Raw genomic sequence first — 26982 nt, 5'->3', positions numbered from 1 at the left:
TGTCTGCTACCTCTTCCTGATCCAGCATCTGTTCCTTCAGCTTCTCTACCAGCTGACTCTGCTGGTTGATCTCATCGTCCTGTGTAGACACCACACACACACACACACACAACAAAAAAACAGGTATGTTGTACAGAGCCTTATGGGTAAAATTGTTCATCATAAATCTCCATCAGAGACAAACACACTCTATTTATGTAACATCAAACACAAACTTCACTGGCAAGTTTCATTGTGTGTCTGAACCCTGACCTTGTCATCCAGCTGTTTGTAGAGTTTACGTATTTCCTCCTCGTACTTCTGTCTCTCCTCCTCTGAAATCCTGATCACAATGGAAGAGGAACTGTCTTCTCTGGGGAGTCGACTCAGACTGGAAGAGGAACCGTCTTCTCTGGGGAGTCGACTCAGACTGGAATAGGAACTGTCTTCTCTGGGGAGTCGACTCAGACTGGAAGAGGAACCGTCTTCTCTGGGGAGTCGACTCAGACTGGAAGAGGAACTGTCTTCTCTGGGGAGTCGACTCAGACTGGAAGAGGAACCGTCTTCTCTGGGGAGTCGACTCAGACTGGAAGAGGAACCGTCTTCTCTGGGGAGTCGACTCAGACTGGAAGAGGAACTGTCTTCTCTGGGGAGTCGACTCAGACTGGAAGAGGAACTATCTTCTCTGGGTATCAGACACTTAACCGGCACAGCCCCAGGACTCAACAGATCCAGCTCAGGAATCTCCTCACCTGGTGTGGGTAAGTGGATCATGAAGAGGGAAGACCACATTGGGGGAGATCTACTGTGTGTGTGTGTGTGTGTGTGTGTGTGTGTGTGTGTGTGTGTGTGTGTGTGTGTGTGTGTGTGTGTGTGTGTCTATAATTATAATGTGTGTGTTCTCCTCACAGACTAGCCCATTGAGGGTAATGAATGAGAGTAATGAATGACATTAGGTCTGCTCTGTGGATTACTGACAGGTCTCTGCTCTGTGGATTAACTGACAGGTCTCTGCTCTGTGGATTGCTGACAGGTCTCTGTTCTGTGGATTACTGACAGGTCTGCCCTGTGGATTACTGACAGGTCTGCCCTGTGGATTAACAGACAGGTCTCTGCCCTGTGGATTAACTGACAGGTCTTTGCCCTGTGGATTACTGACAGGTCTCTGCTCTGTGGATTACTGACAGGTCTCTGCTCTGTGGATTAACAGACAGGTCTCTGCTCTGTGGATTAACTGACAGGTCTCTGCCCTGTGGATTACTGACAGGTCTCTGCTCTGTGGATTAACTGACAGGTCTGCTCTGTGGATTAACTGGCAGATCTGCCCTGTGGATTAACTGACAGGTCTCTGCCCTGTGGATTACTGACAGGTCTCTGCTCTGTGGATTACTGACAGGTCTCTGCTCTGTGGATTAACTGACAGGTCTGCTCTGTGGATTAACTGGCAGATCTGCCCTGTGAATTAACTGACAGGTCTCTGCCCTGTGGATTACTAAAATATAAGAACGCATCAAACTCTTATTTTCGGCTGGCGTTACGGCAGCGCAAGTGTCAAACGCACATTCGTTGTCAATGTTGACCTGTTAAAGCCAGCGTTGTGCTATTTTCAAACTTTTGCGCAAGGATTGGTAATTTACCAGTGTTGTTCTGTACATCAGGTCACTTGATGGGAGGGTTGGAAATATCTTAGGTGTTTCCTTAAAAACGTGATCCAACGTGCTAATTTCAGGCAGCTCAGGTAAGGATATTTAAAACCACCCAAAAGCTGGTTTAGGAGGTAAAGTAGTTGATTATGGCATGAATTTTGACAGAGGAAACGCAGACTTTTCAGTTGTGGAACACAGGAGATGTGCTTTTGTTGCCTGTATACTTCCTATTTAGAAACATAACAAACTAAGTCCCCCCCACCCCCATTTAGCTTTATTAAAAGTTCATGCCCGAGAGGTGCAAAACAGTGAGCTGACATTCCCAGTTTGTTATTATATGCCCACGTGGAGCAATAATGGTCCCTGTAAGTGTACTTAGTCAGAGCCTAATTAAAGCGATGTTGTTTTGTTTTGTTTCATTAAGAACTATTCGCTCTCTTCTCAGGTCGTGTCAATCATGAATGGAATCTCGCTTATTGACCATGTTCGGAATGTCCATGCTCAGCCATAATGGAATTTGCAGTAGACCTAGCCCCTATATCAGTATGAATGCTATGTAGACCTAGCCCCCTATATCAGTGTAAACGCTTTGTAGACCTAGCCCCTATATAAGTATGAATGCTATGTAGACGTAGCCCCCTATATCAGTATGAATGCTATGTAGACCTAGCCCTTATATCAGTGTGAATGCTTTGTAGACCTAGCCCCTATATCAGTGTGAATGCTATGTAGACCTAGCCCCTATATCAGTATGAATGCTATGTAGACCTAGCCCCTATATAAGTATGAATGCTATGTAGACGTAGCCCCCTATATCAGTGTGAATGCTTTGTAGACCTAGCCCCTATATCAGTGTGAATGCTATGTAGACCTAGCCCCTATATCAGTGTGAATGCTATGTAGACCTAGCCCCTATATCAGTGTTAATGCTATGTAGACCTAGCCCCCTATATCAGTGTGAATGCTTTGTAGACCTAGCCCCTATATCAGTGTGGATGCTATGTAGACCTAGCCCCCTATATCAGTGTGAATGCTATGTAGACCTAGCCCCCTATATCAGTGTGAATGCTATGTAGACCTAGCCCCCTATATCAGTGTGAATGCTATGTAGACCTAGCCCCTATATCAGTGTGAATGCTATGAAGACACAGCCCCCTATATCAGTGTGAATGCTATGTAGACCTAGCCCCTATATCAGTGTGAATGCTATGTAGACCTAGCCTCCTATATCAGTGTGAATGCTATGTAGACCTAGCCCCCTATATCAGTGTGAATGCTATGTAGACCTAGCCCCTATATCAGTGTGAATGCTATGTAGACCTAGCCTCCTATATCAGTGTGAATGCTATGTAGACCTAGCCCCCTATATCAGTGTGAATGCTATGTAGACCTAGCCCCTATATCAGTGTGAATGCTATGTAGACCTAGCCCCCTATATCAGTGTGAATGCTATGTAGACCTAGCCCCTATATCAGTGTGAATGCTATGTAGACCTAGCCTCCTATATCAGTGTGAATGCTATGTAGACCTAGCCCCCTATATCAGTGTGAATGCTTTGTAGACCTAGCCTCCTATATCAGTGTGAATGCTATGTAGACCTAGCCTCCTATATCAGTGTGAATGCTATGTAGACCTAACCCCTATATCAGAGTAAACACTATGTAGATCTAGCCCCTATATCAGTGTGAATGCTACGTAGACCTAACCCCTATATCAGTGTAAACGCTATGTAGACCTTGCCCCTATAGCAGTGTGAATGCTACGTAGACCTAACCCCTATATCAGTGTAAACGCTTTGTAGACCTAGCCCCTATATCAGTATGAATGCTATGTAGACGTAGCCCCCTATATCAGTGTAAATGCTATGTAGACCTAGCCCCCTATATCAGTGTGAATGCTATGTAGACCTAGCCTCCTATATCGGTGTGAATGCTATGTAGACCTAGCTCTATATCAGTGTGAATGCTATGTAGACCTAGCCCCTATATCAGTGTGAATGCTATGTAGACCTAGCCCCTATATCAGTGTGAATGCTATGTAGACCTAGCCCCTATATCAGTGTTAATGCTATGTAGACCTAGCCCCCTATATCAGTGTGAATGCTTTGTAGACCTAGCCCCTATATCAGTGTGGATGCTATGTAGACCTAGCCCCCTATATCAGTGTGAATGCTATGTAGACCTAGCCCCCTATATCAGTGTGAATGCTATGTAGACCTAGCCCCCTATATCAGTGTGAATGCTATGTAGACCTAGCCCCTATATCAGTGTGAATGCTATGAAGACACAGCCCCCTATATCAGTGTGAATGCTATGTAGACCTAGCCCCTATATCAGTGTGAATGCTATGTAGACCTAGCCTCCTATATCAGTGTGAATGCTATGTAGACCTAGCCCCCTATATCAGTGTGAATGCTATGTAGACCTAGCCCCTATATCAGTGTGAATGCTATGTAGACCTAGCCTCCTATATCAGTGTGAATGCTATGTAGACCTAGCCCCCTATATCAGTGTGAATGCTATGTAGACCTAGCCCCTATATCAGTGTGAATGCTATGTAGACCTAGCCTCCTATATCAGTGTGAATGCTATGTAGACCTAGCCCCCTATATCAGTGTGAATGCTATGTAGACCTAGCCCCTATATCAGTGTGAATGCTATGTAGACCTAACCCCTATATCAGAGTAAACACTATGTAGATCTAGCCCCTATATCAGTGTGAATGCTACGTAGACCTAACCCCTATATCAGTGTAAACGCTATGTAGACCTTGCCCCTATAGCAGTGTGAATGCAACGTAGACCTAACCCCTATATCAGTGTAAACGCTTTGTAGACCTAGCCCCTATATCAGTATGAATGCTATGTAGACGTAGCCCCCTATATCAGTGTAAATGCTATGTAGACCTAGCCCCCTATATCAGTGTGAATGCTATGTAGACCTAGCCTCCTATATCGGTGTGAATGCTATGTAGACCTAGCTCTATATCAGTGTGAATGCTATGTAGACCTAGCCCCTATATCAGTGTGAATGCTATGTAGACCTAGCCCCTATATCAGTGTGAATGCTATGTAGACCTAGCCCCTATATCAGTGTTAATGCTATGTAGACCTAGCCCCCTATATCAGTGTGAATGCTTTGTAGACCTAGCCCCTATATCAGTGTGGATGCTATGTAGACCTAGCCCCCTATATCAGTGTGAATGCTATGTAGACCTAGCCCCCTATATCAGTGTGAATGCTATGTAGACCTAGCCCCCTATATCAGTGTGAATGCTATGTAGACCTAGCCCCTATATCAGTGTGAATGCTATGAAGACACAGCCCCCTATATCAGTGTGAATGCTATGTAGACCTAGCCCCTATATCAGTGTGAATGCTATGTAGACCTAGCCTCCTATATCAGTGTGAATGCTATGTAGACCTAGCCCCCTATATCAGTGTGAATGCTATGTAGACCTAGCCCCTATATCAGTGTGAATGCTATGTAGACCTAGCCTCCTATATCAGTGTGAATGCTATGTAGACCTAGCCCCCTATATCAGTGTGAATGCTATGTAGACCTAGCCCCTATATCAGTGTGAATGCTATGTAGACCTAGCCCCCTATATCAGTGTGAATGCTATGTAGACCTAGCCCCTATATCAGTGTGAATGCTATGTAGACCTAGCCTCCTATATCAGTGTGAATGCTATGTAGACCTAGCCCCCTATATCAGTGTGAATGCTTTGTAGACCTAGCCTCCTATATCAGTGTGAATGCTATGTAGACCTAGCCTCCTATATCAGTGTGAATGCTATGTAGACCTAACCCCTATATCAGAGTAAACACTATGTAGATCTAGCCCCTATATCAGTGTGAATGCTACGTAGACCTAACCCCTATATCAGTTTAAACGCTATGTAGACCTTGCCCCTATAGCAGTGTGAATGCTACGTAGACCTAACCCCTATATCAGTGTAAACGCTTTGTAGACCTAGCCCCTATATCAGTATGAATGCTATGTAGACGTAGCCCCCTATATCAGTGTAAATGCTATGTAGACCTAGCCCCCTATATCAGTGTGAATGCTATGTAGACCTAGCCTCCTATATCAGTGTGAATGCTATGTAGACCTAGCCCCTATATCAGTGTGAATGCTATGTAGACCTAGCCCCTATATCAGTGTGAATGCTATGTAGACCTAGCCCCTATATCAGTGTTAATGCTATGTAGACCTAGCCCCCTATATCAGTGTGAATGCTTTGTAGACCTAGCCCCTATATCAGTGTGGATGCTATGTAGACCTAGCCCCCTATATCAGTGTGAATGCTATGTAGACCTAGCCCCCTATATCAGTGTGAATGCTATGTAGACCTAGCCCCCTATATCAGTGTGAATGCTATGTAGACCTAGCCCCTATATCAGTGTGAATGCTATGAAGACACAGCCCCCTATATCAGTGTGAATGCTATGTAGACCTAGCCCCTATATCAGTGTGAATGCTATGTAGACCTAGCCTCCTATATCAGTGTGAATGCTATGTAGACCTAGCCCCCTATATCAGTGTGAATGCTATGTAGACCTAGCCCCTATATCAGTGTGAATGCTATGTAGACCTAGCCTCCTATATCAGTGTGAATGCTATGTAGACCTAGCCCCCTATATCAGTGTGAATGCTATGTAGACCTAGCCCCTATATCAGTGTGAATGCTATGTAGACCTAGCCCCCTATATCAGTGTGAATGCTATGTAGACCTAGCCCCTATATCAGTGTGAATGCTATGTAGACCTAGCCTCCTATATCAGTGTGAATGCTATGTAGACCTAGCCCCTATATCAGTGTGAATGCTATGTAGACCTAGCCCCCTATATCAGTGTGAATGCTATGTAGACCTAGCCCCCTATATCAGTGTGAATGCTATGTAGACCTAGCCTCCTATATCAGTGTGAATGCTTTGTAGACCTAGCCCCCTATATCAGTGTGAATGCTATGTAGACCTAGCCTCCTATATCAGTGTGAATGCTATGTAGACCTAGCCCCCTATATCAGTGTGGATGCTATTTAGACCTAGCCCCCTATATCAGTGTGAATGCTATGTAGACCTAGTCCCCTATTTCAGTGTGAATGCTATATAGACCTAGCCCCCTATATCAGTGTGAATGCTATGTAGACCTAGTCCCCTATTTCAGTGTGAATGCTATGTAGACCTAGCCTCCTATATCAGTGTGAATGCTACGTAGACCTAGTCCCCTATTTCAGTGTGAATGCTATGTAGACCTAGCCTCCTATATCAGTGTGAATGCTACGTAGACCTAGTCCCCTATTTCAGTGTGAATGCTATGAAGACCTAGCCTCCTATATCGGTGTGAATGCTATGTAGACCTAGCCTCCTATATCAGTGTGAATGCTATGTAGACCTAGCCTCCTATATCAGTGTCAATGCTATGTAGACCTAGCCTCCTATATCAGTGTGAATGCTATGTAGACCTAGCCTCCTATATCAGTGTGAATGCTATGTAGACCTAGCCCCCTATATCAGTGTGAATGCTATGTACAGTATATATTTACATATTGAAGCTTTGCAATGACTTAGAACAATGTGGAATGCAAACAGGTTAAAGTTAACACAGGTACCAAAGATGGGATAGGTCTACATTTTGTTATTTTGTTTCTGTAAGCTGTTTTTAACACAATATAATGGACTAACGTCGGAGTTGATTCCAAGGCAATACACCAAAGACCGTAAATACACAACTTGAAGCAAACACATATTTACCCATGGAGCACGTTCTGATTGGCCAGTGAGTGTCAAGCGTCAACACACCTACAACTTATTTATTCATCAAAACCCAGCCATTTGCCGGTACCGCGCCCACGATCCGTGGGTCAATTCCGCGTGGCTACAGGGTTAATTCCACGGGGTTACAGGGTTAATTCCACGGGGTTACAGGGTTAATTCCACGGGGTTACAGGGTTAATTCCGCGTGGCTACAGGGTTAATTCCACGGGGTTACAGGGTTAATTCCGCGTGGCTACAGGGTTAATTCCACGGGGTTACAGGGTTAATTCCACGGGGTTACAGGGTTAATTCCACGGGGTTACAGGGTTAATTCCACGGGGTTACAGGGTTAATTCCACGGGGTTACAGGGTTAATTCCACGGGGTTACAGGGTTAATTCCACGGGGTTACAGGGTTAATTCCACGGGGTTACAGGGTTAATTCCACGGGGTTACAGGGTTAATTCCACATGGCTACAGGGTTAATTCCACATGGCTGCAGGGTTAATTCCACGGGGTTACAGGGTTAATTCCGCGTGGTTACAGGGTTAATTCCACGGGGTTACAGGGTTAATTCCACGGGGTTACAGGGTTAATTCCACGGGGTTACAGGGTTAATTCCACGGGGTTACAGGGTTAATTCCACGGGGTTACAGGGTTAATTCCACATGGCTACAGGGTTAATTCCACATGGCTACAGGGTTAATTCCACGTGGCTACAGGGTTAATTCCACGGGGTTACAGGGTTAATTCCACGGGGTTACAGGGTTAATTCCACGGGGCTACAGGGTTAATTCCACGGGGTTACAGGGTTAATTCCACGGGGCTACAGGGTTAATTCCACGGGGTTACAGGGTTAATTCCACTGGGTTACAGGGTTAATTCCACGGGGTTACAGGGTTAATTCCACGGGGTTACAGGGTTAATTCCACGGGGCTACAGGGTTAATTCCACGGGGTTACAGGGTTAATTCCACGGGGTTACAGGGTTAATTCCACGGGGTTACAGGGTTAATTCCGCGTGGCTACAGGGTTAATTCCGCGTGGCTACAGGGTTAATTCCACGGGGTTACAGGGTTAATTCCGCGTGGCTACAGGGTTAATTCCACGGGGTTACAGGGTTAATTCCACATGGCTACAGGGTTAATTCCACGGGGCTACAGGGTTAATTCCGCGTGGCTACAGGGTTAATTCCGCGTGGCTACAGGGTTAATTCCACGGGGTTACAGGGTTAATTCCACGGGGTTACAGGGCTAATTCCACGGGGTTACAGGGCTAATTCCACGGGGTTACAGGGTTAATTCCACGGGGTTACGCAGTTTAAAAATAAACAATTCAAAGGTTAAAAGTTAAGGCATTAATTTTGAGTGGTTAAGGTTAGGACTACGGTTCGGGGAAGGCTCTGCAAACCAACAGACCTCATACCGTCAAGTATCATCAAGAGCGTAGCGCAGTGGTCTGAGCATCACGGGTCCCAGTGCAACAGGACAGTGGTCTGAGCATCACGGGTCCCAGTGCAACAGGACAGTGGTCTGAGCATCACGGGTCCCAGTGCAACAGGACAGTGGTCTGAGCATCACGGGTCCCAGTGCAACAGGACAGTGGTCTGAGCATCACGGGTCCCAGTGCAACAGGACAGTGGTCTGAGCATCACGGGTCCCAGTGCAACAGGACAGTGGTCTGAGCATCACGGGTCCCAGTGCAACAGGACAGTGGTCTGAGCATCACGGGTCCCAGTGCAACAGGACAGTGGTCTGAGCATCACGGGTCCCAGTGCAACAGGACAGTGGTCTGAGCATCACGGGTCCCAGTGCAACAGGACAGTGGTCTGAGCATCACGGGTCCCAGTGCAACAGGACAGTGGTCTGAGCATCACGGGTCCCAGTGCAACAGGACAGTGGTCTGAGCATCACGGGTCCCAGTGCAACAGGACAGTGGTCTGAGCATCACGGGTCCCAGTGCAACAGGACAGTGGTCTGAGCATCACGGGTCCCAGTGCAACAGGACAGTGGTCTGAGCATCACGGGTCCCAGTGCAACAGGACAGTGGTCTGAGCATCACGGGTCCCAGTGCAACAGGACAGTGGTCTGAGCATCACGGGTCCCAGTGCAACAGCACAGTGGTCTGAGCATCACGGGTGCCAGTGCAACAGCACAGTGGTCTGAGCATCACGGGTCCCAGTGCTGGGCAACAGGAAAGCGGATATCAACGTTCTCAGGACCTTTTCCAACGCCCAAAATGGGCATCTATTTCTAGTGATCGGGCTATTTATTGTGTGTGAGAGTATACCTGTGTATTTGTGCTCCGTGTGTGTGGGTGTGTGTGTGTGTGTGTGTGTGTGCTACTTGACGTGCCTGTTCCGTGGGAGTTCTCCCCGTTTCTCCATTGGTTCAGCTCAGCCTCCAGTCTCTGGACCGTCTCCTTCATCACCTTGTTCTTCTCCTTCTCCTTCTCGTACTTCTTCTTCCACTGTTCTGCTGTCAGCTCCAGGTTGACCGAGGCCTTGTTCCTGATGGTCTTAGCTCTGGGTGGGGAGAAGAGAGACACAATTCAATATATTCCACATAGCAATAACAATAACAATTAGATTTGATTCAAACTTCATTGGTCCCCACAGGGAAATTTGTTGTGCAGCCAGCAGTTTTTAAAATGAATAAAAACTCGTTAAAAATCAACAGTATTATTAATAGTTTTCCCCCCCATGGTTTAATAAAGTCACAGAATGGTTTGGAGTATTGTAAATTACTAATACTTTCATTTACACTGACTCCACAGAGATGTTTGTACCAGTGGAGGCTCCTCCAGGGAGGCACGGGAGGACCGGTGGAGGCTCCACAGAGGAGGAACGGGAGGACCAGTGGAGGCTCCACAGAGGAGGAAGATGTTTGACCAGAGGAGGCTCCTCAGAGGAGGAAGATGTTTGACCAGAGGAGGCTCCACAGAGGAGGAAGATGTTTGACCAGGGGAGGCTCCACAGAGGAGGAAGATGTTTGACCAGAGGAGGCTCCACAGAGGAGGAAGATGTTTGACCAGAGGAGGCTCCACAGAGGAGGAAGATGTTTGACCAGAGGAGGCTCCACAGAGGGGGAATGGGTGACTGTGAACAGTGTGTGTGTGTGTGTGTGTGTGTGTGTGTGTGTGTGTGTGTGTGTATTACCGTTGTCCGAACATGAGTGTGGACTTGGTCTCCTGGTCGTTGTAGCTGGATGGAGAGCAGCAGATGAACATGGTGGTTCTACAGTTTCCCCCTAGAGAGTCCTGCAGGATACGGGTCATCTTACTGTCACGGTACGGGACATGGGTCTTCTACAGGGGGGAGAGGGATGGAGGGCCAGAAGGGAGGGAGAGAGAGAGAGAGAGGGAGGGAGAGAGGGAGAGAGAGAGAGAGGGGGGAAGAGAGGGGGGGAGAGAGAGACAGAGAGAGAGAGAGAGAAAACACGGGGGGAGAGAGAGAGAGAGAGGGAGAGAGAGAGGGAGGGAGAGAGGGAGAGAGAGAGAGAGGGGGGAAGAGAGGGGGGGAGAGAGAGAGAGAGAGAGAGAGAGAGAGAGAGAGAGAGAGAGAGAGAGAGAGAGAGGGGGGGGGGAGAGGGGAGAGAGGGAGAGAGGGAGAGAGGGAGAGAGAGAGAGAGAGAGAGAGAGAGAGAGAGAGAGAGAGAGAGAGGGAGGGAGAGAGGGAGAGAGAGAGAGAGGGGGGAAGAGAGGGGGGGGAGAGAGAGAGAGAGAGAGAGAGAGAGAGAGAGAGAGAGAGAGAGAGAGAGGGGGGGAGAGAGGGGAGAGAGGGAGAGAGGGAGAGAGGGAGAGAGAGAGAGAGACAGAGTGAGGGGAGAGAGAGAGAGAGAGGGGGGGGAGAAAGAAGAAAGCAAACATGAATCGCTGAACAAAACACAGGTAGCTGCAGAATAACTCTCTACATCATGGCGTCCAGTTTCCAGTTAACTAATTAGAACATATATTGTGTGGGGGGACGACGACACTGAACTTACAGGGGGGGAAGACACTGAACTTACAGGGGGGGAAGACACTGGACTTCCAGGGGGGGGGGGACGACACCTGACTTACAGGGGGGGGACTGGACTTATAGGGGGGGGGGGACGACACTGGACTTACAGGGGGGGGGGGGACGACACTGGACTTACAGGGGGGGGGGGGGGACACTGGACTTACAGGGGGGGGACTGGACTTATAGGGGGGGGGGGACGACACTGGACTTACAGGGGGGGGGGACGACACTGGACTTACAGGGGGGGGGGACGACACTGGACTTACAGGGGGGGGACTGGACTTATAGGGGGGGGGGACGACACTGGACTTACAGGGGGGGAACTGGACTTATAGGGGGGGGGGGGACGACACTGGACTTACAGGGGGGGGGGACGACACTGGACTTACAGGGGGGGGACTGGACTTATAGGGGGGGACGACGACACTGGACTTACAGGGGGGGGGGGGGACGACACTGGACTTACAGGGGGGGGGGGCGACACTGGACTTACAGGGGGGGACGACACTGGACTTACAGGGGGGGGGGGGACGACACTGGACTTACAGGGGGGACGACACTGGACTTACAGTGGGGACGACGACACTGGACTTACAGGGGGGACGACACTGGACTTACAGGGGGAAGGACGACGCTGGACTTACAGGGGGGAGGACACTGGACTTACAGGGGGAAGGACGACACTGGACTTACAGGGGGGGAGGACACTGGACTTACAGGGGGGACGACACTGGACTTACAGGGGGGACGACACTGGACTTACAGGGGGAAGGACGACACTGGACTTACAGGGGGGGGGGGCGGCACTGGACTTACAGGGGGGGGACGACACTGGACTTACAGGGGGGGATGATGACACTGGACTTACAGGGGGGGATAATGACACTGGACTTACAGGGGGGGGAAGACACTGGACTTACAGGGGGGGGGACACTGAACTCACGGGAGTGGAGGGGGGGCGACGACGATGACACTGGACTTACAGGGGGTGGGGAGACGACACTGGACTTACAGGGGGGGGACTGGACTTACAAGGGGGGGGGACGACACTGGACTTACAGGGGGGGATGATGACACTGGACTTACAGGGGAGGATGATGACACTGGACTTACAGGGGGGGATGATGACACTGGACTTACAGGGGGGATGATGACACTGGACTTACAGGGGGTGGCACTGGACTTACAGGGGGGGACGACACTGGACTTACAGGGGAGGGAGGACGACACTGGACTTACAGGGGGGGGGAGGACGACACCGGACTTACAGGGGGGATGAAGACACTGGACTTACAGGGGGGGGGAGGACGACACTGGACTTACAGGGGGACAACACTGGACTTACAGGGGGGGGGGCCGACACTGGACTTACAGGGGGGGGGACGACACTGGACTTACAGGGGGGACGAAGACACTGGACTTACAGGGGGGACGAAGACACTTGACTTACGGGGGGGGGACGACACTGGACTTACAGGGGGGACGATGACACTGGACTTACAGGGGAGGGGGACGACGACACTGGACTTACAGGGGGGGAGGACGACACTGGACTTACAGGGGGGGGGGACGACACTGGACTTACAGGGGGGGAGGACGACACTGGACTTACAGGGGGGGGGGGGGACACTGGACTTACAGGGGGGACGACGACACTGGACTTACAGGGGGGACGAAGACACTGGACTTACAGGGGGGACGACACTGGGACGACACTGGACTTACAGGGGGGACGACGACACTGGACTTACAGGGGGGACGAAGACACTGGACTTACAGGGGGGACGACACTGGACTTACAGGGGGGACGACGACACTGGACTTACAGGGGGACAACACTGGACTTACAGGGGGGGGGGACGACACTGGACTTACAGGGGGGGGGACGACACTGGACTTACAGGGGGGACGAAGACACTGGACTTACAGGGGGGACGAAGACACTTGACTTACGGGGGGGGACGACACTGGACTTACAGGGGAGGGGGGGGACGACACTGGACTTACAGGGGGGGAGGACGACACTGGACTTACAGGGGGGACGACGACACTGGACTTACAGGGGAGGGGGACGACGACACTGGACTTACAGGGGGGGAGGACGACACTGGACTTACAGGGGGGGGGGGGACGACACTGGACTTACAGGGGGGACGACGACACTGGACTTACAGGGGGGACGAAGACACTGGACTTACAGGGGGGACGACACTGGACTTACAGGGGGGACGACGACACTGGACTTACAGGGGGGACGAAGACACTGGACTTACAGGGGGGACGACACTGGACTTACAGGGGGGACGACGACACTGGACTTACAGGGGGGACGACGACACTGGACTTACAGGGGGGACGAAGACACTGGACTTACAGGGGGGACGACACTGGACTTACAGGGGGGACGACGACACTGGACTTACAGGGGGGACGAAGACACTGGACTTACAGGGGGGACGACGACACTGGACTTACAGGGGGGACGAAGACACTGGACTTACAGGGGGGACGAAGACACTGGACTTACAGGGGGGACGACGACACTGGACTTACGGGGAGGACGACGACACTGGACTTACAGGGGGGACGACGACACTGGACTTACGGGGGGGACGACGACACTGGACTTACAGGGGGGACGACACTGGACTTACAGGGGGGGACGACGACACTGGACTTACAGGGGGGACGAAGACACTGGACTTACAGGGGGGACGAAGACACTGGACTTACAGGGGGGATGAAGACACTGGACTTACAGGGGGGACGACACTGGACTTACAGGGGGGACGACGACACTGGACTTACAGGGGGGACGAAGACACTGGACTTACAGGGGGGACGAAGACACTGGACTTACAGGGGGGACGACGACACTGGACTTACGGGGGGGACGACGACACTGGACTTACAGGGGGGACGACACTGGACTTACAGGGGGGGACGACAACACTGGACTTACAGGGGGGACGAAGACACTGGACTTACAGGGGGGGGGGGGGGGGACTAGGCCTACAGTTCCTTTGGCCAGAGCAGAGATGACGTTGCCCAGTGTGTGTGTGTGTGTGTGTGTGTGTGTGTGTGTGTGTGTGTGTGTGTGTGTGTGTGTGTGTGTGTGTGTGTGTGTGTGTGTGTGTGTGTGTGTGTGTGTGTGTGTGTGTCTGGGAGGGAGGGAGGGAACTAGACTTACATTTCCTTCGGCCAGAGCAGAGATGACGTTGCCCAGGGAAGACAGTGACTTGTTAATGTTCTTAGCTTCTTCCAACACAGCTCCCTCTGCTCCTGTCTTACTGACCTGGGGAAATATATCATATATCAAACACAGCTCCCTCTGCTCCTGTCTTACTGACCTGGGGAAATATATCATATATCAAACACAGCTCCCTCTGCTCCTGTCTTACTGACCTGGGGAAATATATCATATATCAAACACAGCTCCCTCTGCTCCTGTCTTACTGACCTGGGGAAATATATCATATATTAAACACAGCTCCCTCTGCTCCTGTCTTACTGACCTGGGGAAATATATCATATATCAAATCTGATCTGGACATGTGTAGTTAGTCATGTATAAGGAAGGACACTACAAACACATACAGTACAGGAGATTATGCGCCAGACTCATACACGCTGTAGAGATACACAGAAACAGACTCAAACACGCTGTAGAGATACACAGAAACAGACTCATACACGCTGTACAGATACACAGAAACAGACTCATATACAGTGCCTTGCGAAAGTATTCGGCCCCCTTGAACTTTGCGACCTTTTGCCACATTTTAGGCTTCAAACATAAAGATATGAAACTGTATTTTTTTGTGAAGAATCAACAACAAGTGGGACACAATCATGAAGTGGAACGACATTTATTGGATATTTCAAACTTTTTTAACAAATCAAAAACTGAAAAATTGGGCGTGCAAAATTATTCAGCCCCTTTACTTTCAGTGCAGCAAACTCTCTCCAGAAGTTCAGTGAGGATCTCTGAATGATCCAATGTTGACCTAAATGACTAATGATGATAAAAAAAATCCACCTGTGTGTAATCAAGTCTCCGTATAAATGCACCTGCACTGTGATAGTCTCAGAGGTCCGTTAAAAGCGCAGAGAGCATCATGAAGAACAAGGAACACACCAGGCAGGTCCGAGATACTGTTGTGAAGAAGTTTAAAGCCGGATTTGGATACAAAAATATTTCCCAAGCTTTAAACATCCCAAGGAGCACTGTGCAAGCGATAATATTGAAATGGAAGGAGTATCAGACGACTGCAAATCTACCAAGACCTGGCCGTCCCTCTAAACTTTCAGCTCATACAAGGAGAAGACTGATCAGAGATGCAGCCAAGAGGCCCATGATCACTCTGGATGAACTGCAGAGATCTACAGCTGAGGTGGGAGACTCTGTCCATAGGACAACAATCAGTCGTATATTGCACAAATCTGGCCTTTATGGAAGAGGGGCAAGAAGAAAGCCATTTCTTAAAGATATCCATAAAAAGTGTCGTTTAAAGTTTGCCACAAGCCACCTGGGAGACACACCAAACATGTGGAAGAAGGTGCTCTGGTCAGATGAAACCAAAATTGAACTTTTTGGCAACAATGCAAAACGTTATGTTTGGCGTAAAAGCAACACAGCTGAACACACCATCCCCACTGTCAAACATGGTGGTGGCAACATCATGGTTTGGGCCTGCTTTTCTTCAGCAAGGACAGGGAAGATGGTTAAAATTGATGGGAAGATGGATGGAGCCAAATACAGGACCATTCTGGAAGAAAACCTGATGGAGTCTGCAAAAGACCTGAGACTGGGACAGAGATTTGTCTTCCAACAAGACAATGATCCAAAACATAAAGCAAAATCTACAATGGAATGGTTCAAAAATAAACATATCCAGGTGTTAGAATGGCCAAGTCAAAGTCCAGACCTGAATCCAGAGAATCTGTGGAAAGAACTGAAAACTGCTGTTCACAAATGCTCTCCATCCAACCTCACTGAGCTCGAGCTGTTTTGCAAGGAGGAATGGGAAAAAATGTCAGTCTCTCGATGTGCAAAACTGATAGAGACATACCCCAAGCGACTTACAGCTGTAATCGCAGCAAAAGGTGGCGCTACAAAGTATTAACTTAAGGGGGCTGAATAATTTTGCACGCCCAATTTTTCAGTTTTTGATTTGTTAAAAAAGTTTGAAATATCCAATAAATGTCGTTCCACTTCATGATTGTGTCCCACTTGTTGTTGATTCTTCACAAACAAATACAGTTTTATATCTTTATGTTTGAAGCCTGAAATGTGGCAAAAGGTCGCAAAGTTCAAGGGGGCCGAATACTTTCGCAAGGCACTGTATGCCTCATGTCCCTCAGGAGACTGAATAGATTTGGAATGGGTCCTCAGCTCTTCAGAAAGCTATACAGCTGCACCATCGAGAGCATCCTGACCGGTTGCATCGCCGCCTGGTATGGCAACTGCTCGGCATCTGACCGCAACGTGCTACAGAGGGTAGTGCGTAGGGCCCAGTACATCACTGGGGCCAAGCTTCCTGCCATCCAGGACCTCAGTACCAGGCGGTGTCAGAGGAAGGCCCTAAAAATGTTCAAAGACTCCAGCCACCCTAGTTATAAGACTGTTCTCTCTGCTACTGCACGGCAAGCGGTAACGGATATCCAAGTCTAGGTCCAAGAGGCTCCTAAACAGCTTCTACCCCCAAGCCATAAGACTCCTGAACACCTAATCAAATGGCCACCCAGACTATTTACATTGCTGCCCCCCTTTTTTTGTTACACTGCTGCTACTCGCTGTTTATTATCTATTATCTATGCGTAGTCCCTTTACCCCAACCTGCATATTACCTCACACTAGCCTCTGCTTCCTGTTTAAAGCTAGTTCATTACCACACTAGCCTCTACTTCCTGGTTAAAGCTACTCCATTACCACACTAGCCTCTACTTCCTGGTTAAAGCTAGTTCATTACCACACTAGCCTCTGCTTCCTGGTTAAAGCTAGTTCATTACCACACTAGCCTCTGCTTCCTGGTTAAAGCTAGTTCATTACCACACTAGCCTCTGCTTCCTGGTTAAAGCTAGTTCATTACCACACTAGCCTCTACTTCCTGGTTAAAGCTAGTTCATTACCACACTAGCCTCTGCTTCCTGGTTAAAGCTAGTTCATTACCACACTAGCCTCTGCTTCCTGGTTAAAGCTAGTTCATTACCACACTAGCCTCTGCTTCCTGGTTAAAGCTAGTTCATTACCACACTAACCTCTGCTTCCAGGCCTTTGACCACCGAACATTCTAATTGTTTAAACGCCACCATTCATCAACACCCAGCAGTTGATCAAAGTTCATTATGGTGTGTCTTGTCCATTACCGTCTCACTCCCAGCCAGGGAAAATAGGTCCCCTGGGGTCTATTTAGTGAACGCATGTAGTGAACTCTTACCTTCTCACTCCCAGCCAGATCCACTAGGTAGAGCTTCCCACACAGTTTCTGCTCTGTCTCCACGTGTTCCTGTTTAATGTTGATCAGGAAGATACTGTGACTCCTGGAGCTGTGCTCATTCATATCTGGAGAGAGGGGAGAAAAGAGGAGAAGAAGAGAGGAGAAGAGAGGAGAAGAGGGGAGAAGAGAAGAGAGGAGAAGAGAGGAGAAGAGAAGAGAGGAGAAGAGGAGAGAGGAAAAGATGGGAGAGGGGAGGAGAAGAGGGGAGAAGAGAAGAGAGGAGAAGAGAGGAGAAGATGGGAGAGGGGAGGAGAAGATGGGAGAGGGGAGGAGAAGAGGGGAGAAGAGAAGAGAAGAGAGGAGAAGAGAGGAGAAGACAGGAGAGGGGAGGAGAAAAGGGGAGAAGAGAAGAGAGGAGAATATGGGAGAGGGGAGAAGAGAGAAGGAGAGAAAAGAAGAGAGAAGGAGAGGGGAGAAGAGAAGAGGAGAAAATAGGAGAGGAGAAGAGGGGAGATAAGAGAGGAGAAGAGAGGAGAAGAGGAGAAGAAAAGATAGTAACAGAGGCAGCAACAGGGGTAGTAACAGAGTTGGCAGCAGAGATAGTAAACCAATATGACAGATCCCCCCCCCCCCCCCCCCCCCCCCCCCCCCCCCCCCCCCCCCCCCCCCCAGACACTATAGAAGAATCTGCAGAGTTTATCTACAGACTCACACTTCACGCTATACAATATACTAAGTGTCATTTGGACTTACTGGTGACAGCTACATGGCGGTTGGCTTTGCCCTCGTCAATAACATCCATCACCTCCTCTGGGCAGGAGACAAAACGCTCAGTGCAGCCCTGAGAGACAATTCAACAAATGACTGTTAAAAAAGTTAGCATTGGGAAGATGACACGTCTCGAATGTAGAGACCATCATAGATGGTCAGTTAACATTAAATCATCACCTCAGCTGATGAAAGCCTGACTCACCTTCACATAGGGAACCCTGTGCTTGTCCTCGTGCACTGCCAGGTTAGTCTTCGTCACTGAGAGAGATGGACAGAAGAAGAGATGAGTACTTTTGGAGATTTTACTTTCATATCTAGCCAAAGGCCCAAAACAGTCAAATTGATTTTAAATCAAAATGTATTTAAAGTGTACTTCCCAAACACAGACGCATCACACATACAGAGAGAAACAAGAGGTCATCACAGTGCACGAACGACCACAGAACAGGAGAGCAACAACTCCTAAAGTCTGGCATAGACCACCTGTTGCTGCTCTGACTGTCTCCCTCAGGCCTCCTCAGGCCTCCTCAGGCCTCCCTCAGGCCTCCCTCAGGCCTCCCTCAGGCCTCCCTCAGGCCTAACTCAGGCCCAGAATGTCAACTCAATTTGACTTAAACAGAAAATGTACGGTACAGCAGACCGGTACAAATCTCCTTCTGGACAAGACCGAGGGGCGGCTGGGGACATGACAGGACCGAGGGACGACTGGGGACATGACAGGACCGAGGGACGACTGGGGACATGACAGGACCGAGGGGCGACTGGGGACATGACAGGACCGAGGGGCGACTGGGGACATGACAGGACCGAGGGACGACTGGGGACATGACAGGACCGAGGGGCGACTGGGGACATGACAGGACCGAGGGACGACTGGGGACATGACAGGACCGAGGGACGACTGGGGACATGACAGGACCGAGGGACGACTGGGGACATGACAGGACCGAGGGGCGACTGGGGACATGACAGGACCGAGGGGCGGCTGGGGACATGACAGGACCGAGGGGCGGCTGGGGACATGACAGGACCGAGGGGCAACTGGGGACATGTACGTAGGAAGTTACTTTATGTTTCAGGCTTGTATTTTTGATGAGAGATGATTTTAAATCTGTTCAGATTTAAGTCAAGGCTGTGTTCCCTCTCAGAGGTTTGTGTGTGTGTCTCTACCAGGACTGGTGCTTCTCTGACTCCCCAGACTCTGGACTGTCAACCTGGGTTAATTTCAACTGGAAACTTACAGACAAAGCAGACACTCATTCTGGACAGGACAGAGGGACGGCTGGGGACATGACAGGACAGAGGGACGGGCGGCTGAGGACATGACAGGATAGAGGGACGGACGGCTGGGGACATGACAGGACAGACGGACGGCTGGGGACATGACAGGACAGAGGGACGGGTGGCTGGGGACATGACAGGACAGAGGGACGGGTGGCTGGGGACATGACAGGACAGACGGACGGCTGGGGACATGACAGGACAGAGGGACGGGTGGCTGGGGACATGACAGGACAGAGGGATGGGTGGCTGGGGACATGATAGGACAGAGGGACGGGTGGCTGGGGACATGACAGGACAGAGGGACGGCTGGGGACATGGCAGGACAGAGGGACGGGTGGCTGGGGACATGATAGGACAGAGGGACGGGTGGCTGGGGACATGACAGGACAGACGGACGGCTGGGAACATGAGGTGAGAGTGTGATTGAGATCGCTGAGGGGGTGCTGGAAAATGAAATGGGAGTTCAAGAGGAGAGTGAAGCAATATAAAATGAAGCAGCTGTTTTCAAAATAATTTAAGGGGTGAAGAAGGTTCTAATTCTAACAGGAAGTAGAGATGATAAATCAGTTGAGGATAAACAGGAAGTAGAGATGGTGGAGTTCTCTTCTGGGGATGATAGTGAGGCCTCTGGTGCGTCACAACAAAATAGCGAGAGAAATGGGGTGGAAGGAAGGTGTGGGATTGAAAAAGTATGTCAATTTCTGAATTTGACAAAAAGGAAGAAATATATGCAGGATTAAAATGTAACTGATTGTTTTTTCCTGAAAGTGAATTGTTTATTGAATCAGCAAAGTTTCTGATGTCAAAAAGAAAGTGGTTCTGATGTCATAAAGAAAGTGGTTCTGATGTCATAAAGAAAGTGATCCTGATGTCATAAAGAAAGTGGTTCTGATGTCATAAAGAAAGTGGTTCTGATGTCATAAAGAAAGTGGTTCTGATGTCATAAAGAAAGTGGTTCTGATGTCATAAAGAAAGTGGTTCTGATGTCGTAAAGAAAGTGGTCAGGAGAGTGACAACATTTTCCATAAAGAAAGTGGTCAGGGGATAACATTTCCCTGATTCAGGATTTTTTTGGGACGCCTCTAGGGCTATTGGATTGGATGCTGGTCTAATTTCAATTGATCAGGAAAGGGGATTTGACCGAGTTCAACATCAGTACCTCTGGGCCCACTTTGGAGGCTTTTGGTTTCAGCTCTACTTTTATTGCCATGATCAGGGTGATATATGGTGACATTGAGAGTGTATTGAAAGTTAACGGTGGCTTGAGTGCTCCTTTTAAAGTGTGTTGAGGAATTAGGCAGGGGTGTTTGTTGTTGTCCGTAATGTTGTATGCTATAGAGCCACTACTAAATAGCATTAGAAGTCGCATTGAAGGGGTGTACCTTTCAAAGGATATTCCTCCTATTCGCCTCTCAGCCTATGCTGATGATGTAGTTATTTTGGTGAAAAATCCAGCGGAGGTGAATAGTTTGAGTCTCATGGTTGATCGGTTTAAAGGAATATCCTCTACAAAGGAAGAATGGGGGATAAGTTGTGCTTTACAGATTGGGAAATGGTCTGGAGGGATCATGGCTTTGCCCAAGGGGGGCTAGAATGGTGGAAGGGAGGGTTCAAGTATCTTGGAGTGTAGCTGGGGGGGGGGGGGGGGGGGGGGGGAATGGTGGAAGGGAGGGTTCAAGTATCTTGGAGTGTTGCTGGGGGGGGGGGGGGTGGAAGGGAGGGTTTAAGTATCTTGGAGTGTAGCTGGGGGGGGGGTGGAATGGTGGAAGGGAGGGTTCAAGTATCTTGGAGTGTTGCTGGGGGGGGGGGTGGAAGGGAGGGTTCAAGTATCTTGGAGTGTAGCTGGGGGGGGGGGGGTGGAAGGGAGGGTTTAAGTATCTTGGAGTGTAGCTAGGGGGGGTGGAATGGTGGAAGGGAGGGTTCAAGTATCTTGGAGTGTTGCTGGGGGGGTGGAGGGGAGGGTTTAAGTATATTGGAGTGTACCAAGGGGACGAGGGGACAAAGGAAAACAATTGGAATGGGGTGGTTGAAATGGTGGAAGGAAGGATGAGGAGATGGTGGTGGTTGATATCTAAAATGTAATTTGGGGGGCCACTATTAATGTGTTGATAATGTGGTTGCCTCTGCACCGTGGCATCGGTTGTCATGTTTAGAGCCACCGTCTGGCTTTCTGGCCAAGATACAGGCAATTATTGTAGATTTTTTTTTTTGGGGGGGGGGGGGGGGGATAAATATCATTGGGTTCCACAAAGTGTTCCGTATTTATCAAAATGGGAGGTGGGCCAGGGACTTGTACATCTTGCTAGTAGGGCTGCTGCTTTCCGGTTTCAGTTTATTCAAAGGTTGCTTTATGGACCGAAAAATGTGGTGTGGAGAGGGGTGGTAGGTCTGGTGTTACAGAAGGTAGAGGGATTGGATTTCAAGAAGGCTTTATTTTTGGTTGATAGTAGCCAGAGATCGATGGATGGACTACCTCCGTTTTACAGAGGCCTTCTTAGGGTTTGGAGTATAACGAAGGTGTCCAGACGCACTAAGGCTGAGTCAGTGCATTGGCTGCTGGAGGAACCTCTGGTGTTTGGGGCAAGACTGGATTGTACAAATGAAGCTATTTCACACTTCTCCAAGATGATGCTGAAGGGGAAAATCATCACAAAGGAAGTTAATGGACATGGCTGGGCCCACATTAATGGATGGAGGACGGGTGGCTGAACATTTGGGGGTGAGGTCGGAAAGGATTGTCGGACAACTGCTGGAAAGTTGCAGGAAGGCTCTGTCAGCAGAAGAGGGGATTATGCTCAAGAGTTACTACAAAAAGACAAGATGAAGACGCCCCATATCCCAGACTAAGGATCACACCCAATATCCCAGAGTCAGACAGAAAGGCTTTATTACTGGATTTGAGAGGGTTGGAAGAGGTGGGGTTGGAAGAGGTGGGGTTGGAAGAGGTGGGTTTGGATGAGGTGGGGTTGGAAGAGGTGGGTTTGGATGAGGTGGGGTTGAATGAGGTGGGGTTGGATGAGGTGGGTTTGGAAGAGGTGGCGTTGGAAGAGGTGGGGTTGGAAGACGTGGGGTTGAAAGAGATGGGTTTGGATGAGGTGGGGTTGGAAGACGTGGGGTTGGAAGAGATGGGTTTGGATGAGGTGGGGTTGGAAGAGGTGGGGTTGGAAGACGTGGGGTTGGAAGAGGTGGGGTTGGAAGAGGTGGGTTTGGATGAGGTGGGGTTGGATGAGGTGGGTTTGGAAGAGGTGGGGTTGGAAGAGGTGGGGTTGGATGAGGTGGGGTTGGAAGAGGTGGGGTTGGAAGAGGTGGGGTTGGATGAGGTGGGGTTGGAAGAGGTGGGATTGGAAGAGGTGGGGTTGGAAGAAGTGGGTTTGGAAGAGGTGGGATTGGAAGAGATGGGGTTGGAAGAGGTGGGGTTGGAAGAGGTGGGGTTGGATGAGGTGGGATTGGAAGAGGTGGGGTTGGAAGAGGTGGGGTTGGAAGAGGTGGGGTTGGATGAGGTGGGGTTGGAAGAGGTGGGGTTGGAAGAGGTGGGGTTGGAAGAGGTGGGGTTGGATGAGGTGGGGTTGGAAGAGGTGGGGTTGGAAGAGGTGGGGTTGGAAGAGGTGGGTTTGGAAGAGGTGGGGTTGGAAGAGGTGGGGTTGGAAGAGGTGGGGTTGGATGAGGTGGGGTTGGAAGATGTGGGATTGGAAGAGGTGGGGTTGGAAGAAGTGGGTTTGGAAGAGGTGGGATTGGAAGAGATGGGGTTGGAAGAGGTGGGGTTGGAAGAGGTGGGGTTTGATGAGGTGGGATTGGAAGAGGTGGGGTTGGAAGAGGCGGGGTTGGAGAGGTGGGGTTGGATGAGGTGGGGTTGGAAGAGGTGGGGTTGGAAGAGGTGGGGTTGGAAGACGTGGGGTTGGAAGAGGTGGGGTTGGATGAGGTGGGGTTGGAAGAGGTGGGGTTGGAAGAGGTGGGGTTGGATGAGGTGAGGTTGGAAGAGGTGGGTTTGGATGAGGTAAATAAAGATGAATTGAAAAGACACTCCTTGGAGTGCCAGCATGGAGAGCACTATACAAGCCACCGTTACTAAAGGGTACTGGTGATATGTAATGGAGGGTTTTGCATGGCATCATTGCAGTTAATGCTTTTGTATCTGTTATTAATTCAGATGTTGGAGATGTCCTTTGTGTAATATAAGATACATTTTCACTGTTTTATGGAGTGTGAGAGGATAAAACCTCTTTTTATACTAGAGTCTCTCTCTCTCTCTCTCTCTCTCTCTCTCTCCCTCTCCCTCTCCCTCTCCCTACTATAATAGGCTCAGACTCCCTACAGGGATCTATAACTTCATGATGTGGGTATCATTTTACTGTTGTACACACACAGAAGACTCTTCAACATTGCACATTACTTACCATCCAGAAGGTCCCGTATTTTGTCCATGTAAATTTCAAAATAGGACACCTGGTGAAGAGAGGAGAGAACACATTGAGAGAAACTAATCGTTGAGAGGAAAGTGGACTGATTATACAAATCTGCCAAATAATGATGAACTGGCATTAAATGTTAGCTAGTCTACAGTAAACACAGAGATGTGGTTCTGGGTGCAGAGATTGTTAAAAAGAGTTGTGATTTAGGCAAAAGCACATTTATTATTCATATACAATTCATCAGTCCAGAGTCCATGAAAACAGACACAGTTGTCAGTGATAATAACCTGATGCAGCAGACTGGTTTGTTCCAGAACTTTATGTTTTTTTACATTTTTTTACTAAATACTGATGTTTGTGATGTTTTATTAAATATGATGCATACAGTATACATCCACAGTAACTCCAGTGATGACAGAGGGCTATGCATAGAAATATATTGAAAAGAACAGACGTCAAGAACAATTCAAGTCAATGATGGCGTGCATAATGGATGGTCTTGGCAGCCATTTTGATTGTATCGATGCCAGGAAGTAAAAGCAGGTGCTGTGATTTGTTGAGTCAATTTAACCTGACATTACAACAAATACATTCCACTGCATGAGCCACATCAGTCGTGCCGCGTTCACGTCATGTCAGAAACGCCTACATTTCCGACTTGCTAACCTAGGTGGAAGAGTCAGATCCTGAGTTTCCCACTTGGGAGGTACCAGAATCAACCAATAGGAAGCTCTATGCAAAATAACTTACTTTTCAAATTTCCGACATGCCGTGAACGCGCCATTAGCTTCATTTGAATTAACATTGTACGTTACCATAGAAATTATTATCTATATACTATGGCAGGACAATAATAGCCAGACAATAATAGCCAGACTAGCAGACACATCCACTCCAATGATTATAGAGGTTTACGGTGGATTCAGACATGTCACAGTTGTTCTCAGTTATGGCTAGTTGGTATCCTAGTTTGGTCCGGTCCCAGATGTGTTTTAGCCAAATCCTCTGTTCCTCTCCCCTGGAGAATGGCAATGACAACCAGAGGGGTTTAGAGTATAGAGAGTACAGATATCTGGGACACCAGGATACCGGTGCAGAACTAGACAGTACAGATCTTGATGTGGAACTCTCTTTTCTGTTCCCGAGGGACCCATTGAAAGCTCTCTGAAGACCTCCTATGGTTCTAGCGACAGCTGGTTGAGAATCACAGCTTTAGCCAACTCCCCTGGACTATCGGAGAATGGCAATAACAGCCAGAGGGCTTTAGATATCTGGGACACCAGTCTACTGGTGTAGAACAACCTGTTGTCAGTACAGACCAGAGAGTCATGGAGGAACACAGACATCCCAGGTATGGTTAAACGGTGCAGAAGTCTGGTACAGTGTTCTGTATGACTTTGAGACAAATAGCAGGAAGAGTTGGCTTAAGGATATTCAGATCTAGGACACCAAAAACAGGAGAGTGGTGATGTCATCCACTAGATAGATGAACTAGATAGAGAGACAGGTGAGGGGATAGATGACAGAGAGACAGGTGAGGGGATAGATGAAAGAGAGACAGGTGAGGGGATAGATGACAGAGAGACAGGTGAAGGGATAGATGACAGAGAGACAGGTGAGGGGATAGATGACAGAGAGACAGGTGAGGGGATAGATGACAGAGAGACAGGTGAGGGGATAGATGACAGAGAGACAGGTGAGGGGATAGATGACAGAGAGACAGGTATGGGGATAGATGACAGAGAGACAGGTGAGGGGATAGATGACAGAGAGACAGGTGAGGGGATAGATGAACTAGATAGAGAGACAGGTGTAGGGATAGATGATAGAGAGACAGGTGTGGGGATAGATGAAAGAGAGACAGGTGAGGTGATAGATGACAGAGAGACAGATGAAAGAGAGACAGGTGAGGGGATAGATGACAGAGAGACAGGTGAGGGGATAGATGAAAGAGAGACAGGTGAGGGGATAGATGACAGAGAGACAGGTGAGGGGATAGATGAAAGAGAGACAGGTGAGGGGATAGATGAAAGAGGTACAGGTGAGGGGATAGATGAAAGAGAGACAGGTGAGGGGATAGATGAAAGAGAGACAGGTGAGGGGATAGATGACAGAGAGACAGGTGAGGGGATAGATGAAAGAGAGACAGGTGAGGGGATAGATGAAAGAGAGACAGGTGAGGGGATAGATGAAAGAGAGACAGGTGAGGGGATAGATGAAAGAGAGACAGGTGAGGGGATAGATGAAAGAGAGACAGGTGAGGGGATAGATGAAAGAGGTACAGGTGAGGGGATAGATGAAAGAGGTACAGGTGAGGTGATAGATGACAGAGAGACAGATGAAAGAGAGACAGGTGAGGGGATAGATGACAGAGAGACAGGTGAGGGGATAGATGAAAGAGAGACAGGTGAGGGGATAGATGACAGAGAGACAGGTGAGGGGATAGATGAAAGAGAGACAGGTGAGGGGATAGATGAAAGAGAGACAGGTGAGGGGATAGATGACAGAGAGACAGGTGAGGGGATAGATGAAAGAGAGACAGGTGAGGGGATAGATGACAGAGAGACAGGTGAGGGGATAGATGAAAGAGAGACAGGTGAGGGGATAGATGACAGAGAGACAGGTGAGGGGATAGATGAAAGAGAGACAGGTGAGGGGATAGATGAAAGAGGTACAGGTGAGGGGATAGATGAAA

General features: G+C 49.1%; 1 protein-coding gene across 1 annotated transcript in view; it reads right to left on the bottom strand.

Moving 5' to 3' along the window:
• LOC118940507 (kinesin heavy chain-like) overlaps window positions 1–26982 on the bottom strand; it is a 175973-nt gene that overhangs the window by 42409 nt on the left and 106582 nt on the right. The window contains exons 5-13 of the mRNA XM_036950862.1: window positions 24273–24321; window positions 18797–18852; window positions 18577–18664; window positions 17824–17948; window positions 14574–14678; window positions 10541–10689; window positions 9726–9907; window positions 253–386; window positions 11–79 (exon numbers count right to left, since the gene is read on the bottom strand). Of these exons, the coding sequence (XP_036806757.1) occupies window positions 11–79; window positions 253–386; window positions 9726–9907; window positions 10541–10689; window positions 14574–14678; window positions 17824–17948; window positions 18577–18664; window positions 18797–18852; window positions 24273–24321 (957 nt within the window). The remainder of the gene's footprint in view (window positions 1–10; window positions 80–252; window positions 387–9725; window positions 9908–10540; window positions 10690–14573; window positions 14679–17823; window positions 17949–18576; window positions 18665–18796; window positions 18853–24272; window positions 24322–26982) is intronic.

Source organism: Oncorhynchus mykiss, chromosome 17 (assembly GCF_013265735.2).
Source record: "Oncorhynchus mykiss isolate Arlee chromosome 17, USDA_OmykA_1.1, whole genome shotgun sequence".
In the NCBI taxonomy this organism is placed as follows: domain Eukaryota; kingdom Metazoa; phylum Chordata; class Actinopteri; order Salmoniformes; family Salmonidae; genus Oncorhynchus; species Oncorhynchus mykiss.
This window is presented reverse-complemented; position numbering and strand designations above follow the sequence as displayed.